An 8374-nucleotide genomic window follows, 5' to 3' on the forward strand; every position below is an offset into this window, starting at 1 on the left:
AGGTCCATTGGAAGAGCAGCAAATGTTCTTAACTGCTGAGCCATCTCCCTCCCCCTCCCCTTTTGTTATTTTTGCGATTGGGTCTTAGTAAGTTGTTCAAGCTGGTCTTGATTTACTCTGTATCCTAGGCTGATCTGGAAATTACAATTTTCTTCCATCTGTTTCCTGAGTAGCTAGGATTATTGGCTTGTGCAATCAAGCCCAGCCTGTTTTATATAGGAAAAGAAAATGGCAACAAAAATTTAAGGACATTCTCCTGGGTGAGTGACACACCCAGGAGTAGAATAATTACCAGTATTGTAGTAAATTCACCTTATAATAATAAAAATCACACCCAAGGTAGGGCTTAACATTATAATGAGACATGAGTACAGGCTCACTAGGTCCTTTCCACTTGGAAAAAACTGTCGAAATCTTTTTCTCTTATTTGAGACAGCTTTTCCTTTTACATGCTTTCTCCCTTGAGCTGGATCATAAGACTAAAAAGCTTTGTTCCTGTGAACTGTGCCTTTATCTCATGCTTCTGATAAGAGAGCAAAAGAATCCTGAGAAAATGGGTTTGAACTTAAACCTCAGACTTCTGCTAAAAGAGGCCTGTGAATACCCAATCAAAAGATTTTCACAGCATGATGGCTAGTATCTACAATCCCAGCACTAGGGAACATCAAGGAAGACAGGGGTGGGGGTGGGGGTATCAAAGGGATCAAAAGAAGAAATTTAAGAAAGAAAGGGAGAGAGAGGAAAAAAAGAAAGAGAGAAAGAAAGGAAGGAAGGAAAGAAGGAAGGAAAGAGGGGATAAAGAAATGTAGTTTGCTGCTTATTTTCATTAAAGTATGCTTATACCTGCTTTTTTTTTTTTCTAATCAGCAGTGTGTTGGGAAATGCAAGTTATTTATACGGGAGGCTGTTAGCATTTTATCACTTTTGGCTTTTATCTTTTATGATGGTTGTGGAAATCGTGCTGGAGATTCAAATCTTTTTTTCCTAGCATTTCTGGCCCAATTACAGGATATTTTATCATCTGGGCTCCTGCCTCGGTCTTCAGTGGTACAGTTCACATTGACCAATACTGTCTTAACCGGACTTTACCACCTCTTCCCAGTGGTACCTTCCAGGAGAGGGTGTACCGCTTTGACTCCTACCTGCACTTGTTCCATTTGCCTCCCTTTTAGATTAGGGTACACCTCAGTGCCAATGGTTAAGGGGATTCCTTTTGCTTTGCTAAACTCTGCACCTGCACAGACCCACGGAGTGCAGTGCCTGAGACCAGCTTCTTCTAGCAGATTGCCTCGGGGAGGAACGCTTCTACCCATGAACGCCCCTCCTCGCCCCTCCTTTTGTGACCAGCGAGCTGTACGGAATAGGTGATTAGATGTCGGCCCTCACCAAGAACTGTCTTGGTGCCGCCATGCTGGTCTCCTGACAAAGTCACCCATAGCCAAAGTGTCTGCAGATCCCTAAGTGCACCTTGTTCAGTGTAAGTAGACTACAACCACTCATTCCTCGTGTGCGAAATCAAAGGCTCTATAAAGTACAATATCGGGACAAGGACAGAAAACGGAAAAGCAACCCCCACCCCCCACCTCCAATCGGTTTATGTCTCTTGGCGCGCAGCGCTAAAGTGAGTGCTAGAGGTTGTCTGGTGTGACAGTCACTCAGCTGATTTTCAAATGATGTCTTTGTTGCGTTTAAAGTGGGTCGGGGTATGAGAAACTGCCAGTTTGGGGTGACATTGGTGATGAATGAAAGCGAACGGGAGTCTACACATCAGGAATAAGGGCCTTTGGGGTGTTGGGGTTAGCTTCTAACACCTTGTCTTGTTGATAGTGCTAGGATTTTTCCTCATCATTCTCTACAGAAGCATGCTAATTTTATGTCTTGGTCCAAATCACAAATTTTGGCTTTGGTTTTCTTGCTTTTCTTTGATGTGCTTTTGTTTTCTTCTGTCACTCTCTTCCTCCCTCCCTACCCCCCTTCCTTCCTTCCATGTAAGTAGGACTCCAGACATGTGCCTTGCTAAGGGTCGACATTTTTTTTTACAAATCAACTTATGCTACGTCTATGGGACTGCTATTTTACATGTGTCAATTTTGTTATTTTAAGATTTTGTTTGTTTTAAATTTAATTTAAAAGAAAGGGCCTTTCCATGTGTCCCAGGCTGTTTTGTAGTACAGGGATTACAGATGTGCAAATGTATACCACTACAGTTGTCCAATCTAGTTCTTTTTCTCTTTTTAGCTCTCTCTCTCTCTCTTCTCTCTCTCTCTCTCTGTGTGGTTTTAGGAAGTCAATTCTTTCCTTCTACCAAGTGGGCTCCAGTGATTGAATTCAGGTTCTCACTTTTAAAAGTAATGAATTAATTTGTGTGTGATTAACTGATTAATTTGTCAATTAACTCATTAATTAATCACAAGGCTTTGTATATTTATAATAAACTAGTACCACTAAACTACATCCCAAGCTCACTTAAACACTTTTTTTTGGGGTTTTTCAAGACAGGGTTTCTCTGTGTAGCCCTGGCTGTCCTGGAACTCACTCTGTAGACCAGGCTGGCCTCGAACTCAGAAATCCACCTGCCTCTGCCTCACAAGTGCTGGGATTAAAGGCGTGTGCCACCACTGCCTGGCGATCTTTTGTTTTCTTTGTTTCTTTCCTTCCTTCCTTGCTTCCTTCCTCTCTATTCCTCTTCTTCCTCCTCCTTTCTTCTTCTTCTTCTTCTTCTTTGAGACAGAGTTTCTCTGTGTAGCCTTGGTTATCTTGGAACTCTCTCTGTAGACCAAGTTGGCCTTGAACTCACAGAGATCTGCTTGTCTCTGCTGCCCTGGTGCTTTGATTTCCATACCTGGCTTAAGTTGAATTTTTATTAGTAATGGTTGCTGAATTGTATAAGATGCTTTATTTGGTCTAAGTCAATAGTAGCACATTTTCCCCTGATTTGTTGATATAATAACAATAACATTAATAGTCAACCATCTTCTTTTTTAAGGATTTATTTTTTATTTTATGTATATGAGTACACTGCAGTTGTACAAATGGTTGTAAGCCATCACGTGGTTGCTGGGAATTGAACTCAGGACCTCTGCTCACTCTGGCCCTGCTCAATCTGGTCCAAAGATTTATTTATTATTATATGTAAGTACACTATAGCTGTCTTCAACACACCAGAAGAGGGTGTCAGATCATGTGGGATTTGAACTCAGGACCTTTGGAAGAGTAGTCAGTGAGTGCTCTTAACCACTGAGCCATCTCTCAAACCCATCAACCATCAACCATCTTCTTTTGAAAAGAGGCTGTGCTATCAGCTATGACAACTATTCTTAGTTGTCAACTTGACTACATATGGAATTAATAAAAACCCAAGCAACTGAGCACATTTGTGTGGGATTTTTCTTTTTTGGATTATATGTGAGGTAGGAGACCTAGCCTAAATCCAGATAATTTGAGGTCAGAAGATGTGGGGCAGTGGGCTGTTCTGACAGCCTGGGTCCAGTAGAGCTGCCACCTTGGAACCCCGGAGACCCACTGAGCAGAGTAAATTTGTTCACAAGGGATGGTAGGCGGTTGGTGATAGCTCCTGAGACCAATGGCTCAGATTTCAGCCCAAACCCCCCACAACGGCCCCAGCAGGAGAGGTGTGTAATATTGGTCAAGCCCTCTTACATGCAAATAAAGATTCTCAGCCCAAACCAATGGGAGATAACTGCTGCCAAAATCTGAATGACCCCCAAAACTATATATATCTTGTATCCAGGGAAGTAAAGCACGTGAAAGATCTACTCCGTTGTCTGAGCCTTTTGTTCTAAGAGCTGTAGCACTTGGGAAGAGATTTGCTCTCCGGAAATAAGGCCTGAAGCTGTGCTGCACTCTTCACTGGCTAGTCAGCCTGTCGACCTGACTCGACCAGACTCAGTGCAGGGGAGCGCAGAAAAGCAGAGCTGCCTGGAAGACACTACCTGGCCTATGCTTGCTTGATTCCCTTCGCAAAGGCTCCTGAACCAGCTGGGCCAGAGATCTCTGTGGGAAGCCTCCAGCATTCAGGCCCACAAGAAGACCCACTGTAAATCTGGGCCACACCTCTTGATGTGAGGTCAGTGTATGAAATGACATGGTGTGTGGTTTTATTTACTTGTTTGCTTCTCAGTGGAGGCCTTGCTGGAGTAGGTGTGGCCTCGGTGGAGGTGTGTCACTAGGGATGGGCTTTGAGGTTTCCACACCAGGCCCAGCCTCTGGCTCTGCAGGCAACTTTCAAATCAGATGTGAGCTTTCATCTATTGTGCAAGTGCTATGCCAGCCTGCTACCATGCTTTCCACAATGATGATCATGGTCTAGTCCTCTGAAACTGTAAGGAAGCCCCAGTTAAATGCTTTATTCTATGTTGCGGTAAGCATAGATTTTTGACAACCTACTTCCCCCGTATCCTAATAACCTTCCTTCTCCACTACCCCTAGTGGGTTCAACCTCACCTAGCCCATCACCCACTAGAGATAGTGGAAAAGAAAGGCTATTAGGATACAGGGGAAGTAGACATGTTTAGAAATAGTTCTTTGGGGGCAATTCCAATCTTTGTTGCTTTCAACAAACAAAGTCTGCTAGCAAACACCACACAATTCAGCAGCTGCAGTCCACTCCACTGGACAGCCATCACACATGAATCAGCAAGGGCAGTTCAATTCAGAAGAAACCACAAGGCTCAAGGGTCGCTAATGAGCCAAGTCTGAGGAAGTGGCAGGAAGCTGCAGGAATGTCACAAGAAGTTCTTTGGTGAGTTTCTCCTTATGAAGCCACCACAAGCGGAGCTCAGCAACACAATGTAAGGCAAACCAATGTATGCATGTCATCAGTGAAGACTAGTGAGGTGGAGCAAAGCTAATGAATGCTGGAGCTCTCAGTGTCTGTGGCGTCATACTTATATCCTTTCTAGACACCATACATCTTTTCACATGTTTGCTATAGTAATACATCCTTTCACCTGTGTCTGCTTCAGGAAAACATTCTTCACATATCTGGTTTAGGAAAACATGCTTTCACCAGTCTGCCCCAGCAAAACATCATTACAACTTAACTGAGTTTCCAAAGGAACCAGAAATTTCAACTTTAAGTTGCCTTGGTCATAATGGGATGTCTCCTCACAGTAATAGATGATTACGATCCCAAATGTAAGGTTTAAATAGGCCCTTCCCTTGTACAGCTTATGAAAGATGCACCTTCCTCCTCGATCAGGTGCCCTAAAACTCAAACTTCTTGGCCCATGTCTGTGTCATTTCCTATTAACAGTTCTCTGTTTGGCCAAACCAGATATAATCTTCAAGTTGGAGCAGGGAGAAGAACTGTGGCTATTAGATGAGGAATCTTCAGGCCATGCTTACTCAGGTGAGTGAGCAAGAACCAGATAGATTGAATACATGGGAAGCCAGGCCCCAGGAATTTAGATCAAAGGGCATCCATATGTAATATTTTTCAGGAGTCTTTAGAGCATTTGGATCTTTCAGATAAGGACAGGATATCTACATATTTTAGAAAACTAAATTATCTACCCAAATATTATACTCACATTTTAGTACTAGTATATTTTGATGTTTGTAATGGTATCTGTCCCACTTAATAACCTGTGCTTCATGTTAAAAATTTATTCCTCTGTTTCTTCATTGAAGTGGATGCTTATGATATCAGACATCTGTTCATATATTCCCTTAGTTATATACTATATATTAAAGGCGTGTCAAATTATGCTGGCTACATTCTAGGTTTTGGAATCCAGCAGTAAATAAATATCTCTGATCTCTTGGAGTTTGCAGTCTAGTGAAGGAAGGAATCTAGAAACAAACAGTTATGTAGTGGCTTGGGTGGTAAAAAGAAAAGCAATTCAATTTAAGAAAGACAGACAATGATGTGCACTTTTGGGGATTATATCCAGGGAAAGGCTTGTAAAAGGGGAGGGTCAGGATTAGTGAAGAGAGCTATATAGATTAGGTGTGCTCTGGACAGAGAACTGTGAAGGCTGATCCTTACCTGAGAAATTTATCCTGGGACTGGTAAGAGGCCTGTGAATTAGCAAGAGTCAAATTGTGGTGGATTTCTTTTCTTTTTCCTTTTGTTTCTCTTTTGTTTGTCTGAAACAGGTCTGTACAGCTCAAGTTGGCCTGCAACTCATGAACTTCCTGCTTCAGTCTCCTGATTACTGGGATTACCAGTGTGTATTACTGCCTAGGTGCAAATTATAAAATTATAAAGGCTATGTTAATTATGAGAGGAGATTTTACATGAAAGAACGACTGTCTTTGCTGTGTGGCAACAGTTCAATTGAGAGTAATGCCCTTGTGCTGGAGAACAACATTTTTCGGCATCAGAGTATTCAAACTGTGAATTGAAATGTTGGTTATAATAGATGTGAGGAAAACTTCCATGAAAAAACAAGCTTTGTTCGACATCAAAGGATTCCTACCAGAGATAAAAACTTTGAATGTTGTGAATGTGGAAAAGTGTACTGCAGGAAATCTAACCTAGTTGAGCACCTATGAACAGGAGAGAGGCCCTATGAGTGTAGTGAATGTGCAAAGACCTTCAATGCAAGGTCCCACTTCATTGCTCATCAGAAAACTCACACAGGAGAGAGACCCTTTGAATGTCAGGAATGTGGGAAATCTTTTTTTTTTTTTTTTTTTTTTTTTTTTTTTTGGTTTTTCGAGACAGGGTTTCTCCATGTCCTGGAACTCACTCTGTAGACCAGGCTGGCCTTGAACTCAGAAATCCACCTGCCTCTGCCTCCCAAGTGCTGGGATTAAAGGCGTGCACCACCACCGCCCAGCGAATGTGGGAAATCTTTTGGCAGAAAGTCACAACTCATTCTACACTGAAGAACATACATGGAAGAGAGGCCCTATGAATGTACTGAATGTGGGAAAACTTTTTCTGAGAAGGCAACCCTCACAATCCACCAGAGGATCCACACTGGTGAGAGGCCTTATAAATGCAATGAATGCGATAAGACATTTCATGTCAAGATATCCCTTACCCAACACCTAAGAACTCACATGGGGGAGAAATCCTATGAATGTGGGGACTGTGGGAAAAAGTTCTGTGCCAAGAAATCCATAAACCAGCATCAAAGGATTCACACAGGTAAGAAGCCCTATGAGTGTGGAGACTGTGGGAAATTCTTCTGAATCAAAATGACTCTCAGTAATCTTCAGAGAACCCACACAGGGGAGAGGCCCTACTATCATTGTAGGGAATGTGGGAAAGCCTTCAGGGTACACTTGTCAGAGAATCCATACCAGAGAGAAGCCCTATGAATGTAAGGAATGTGGGAATGCTTTCTATGTGAAAGCCTGGCTCATTGAACATCAGCATATGCATTCAGGAGAGAAACCCTATGAATGTAGTGACAGTGGGAAGATCTTTAGCATGAAAAAAATCTCTTCATCAACACAGGAGAACTCACACTGGTGAGAAGCCTTATGAATGCCATGAGTGTGGGAATGCCTTTTATGTGAAAAGTGTGCCTCATTGAGCATCAACAAATTCATACAGGAGAGAGGCCTTTTGAATGTCAGGAATGTGAAAAGGGCTTCTATCGGAAAGCCCACCTCACAGAACACCAGAGAACTCACTTGGGCCAATCCTTGCTTTGTGCATTGGAGAAAGCTTCTCCTTGAAGATTCCCTTGCTCCCTCAAACACTGGGTCAAGCCCCCAGGGGCATCTAATCAAGCAGAACATGCAAAGCACATTTGCCACAGTATGGTACTTAGACTGATACAAAAAAAAATGTGTCTTGATCTCTTTATTCCAATAATCCATCTCATTATTGTTTACTTTTTTTTGAGACAGTTTATAGCCCAGGTGGGCTTTGAACTTTTGCCTCAGTCTCCTGAGTGCTTTAATAAAGGTAGACAAATAGTTTGCTTGGCTGGTTTCATTTGTATTTCTCCATTTAACGTGAAGTTGAACATATTGTCTTATAATTAGCCATCTCAATATTTTTCTTGTGTGTACTGACTGCTCATATCCTTTACTGTTTCCTAATGAGATGTTTATCTTTTACATTATGATTTAAATGTTGTCATGTTCTGGTTTAAATGTTGTCATTGGTGTTACTTCCTTTTATGTAAGCATATAAAGCCGTTCATTCATATGTTACAGTATCTTCTCTCAGACTATATCTGGCTCTTTAATTTTGTTAACTTTTTTCTTGTACTGAACTTTTATGTTTCACATATTGTCTGTTTCAAGGTAATATTTATTTATACTTCCCTCAAAAGTTAAGATTGGCCAGGTGGTGGTGGCACACACCTTTAATCCCAACACTTGGGATGCAGAGGCAGGCGGATCTCTGAGTTCGAGACCAGCCTGGTCTACAGAGTGAGTTCCAGGA

General features: G+C 42.1%; 1 protein-coding gene across 1 annotated transcript; it reads left to right on the plus strand.

Moving 5' to 3' along the window:
- Positions 1–5114: 5114 nt before the first annotated feature.
- Positions 5115–7866, plus strand: Znf157 (zinc finger protein 157). Its single transcript, XM_031372243.1, is given in 7 exon segments — positions 5115–5157; positions 5276–5371; positions 6269–6626; positions 6804–7259; positions 7261–7408; positions 7410–7493; positions 7495–7866. Coding segments are annotated over 7 exon segments (1347 nt in total). The 3' UTR covers positions 7657–7866.
- The last annotated feature ends 508 nt before the right edge of the window (positions 7867–8374 follow it).

This window comes from Mastomys coucha, chromosome X, assembly GCF_008632895.1.
Source record: "Mastomys coucha isolate ucsf_1 chromosome X, UCSF_Mcou_1, whole genome shotgun sequence".
NCBI classification, from domain to species: domain Eukaryota; kingdom Metazoa; phylum Chordata; class Mammalia; order Rodentia; family Muridae; genus Mastomys; species Mastomys coucha.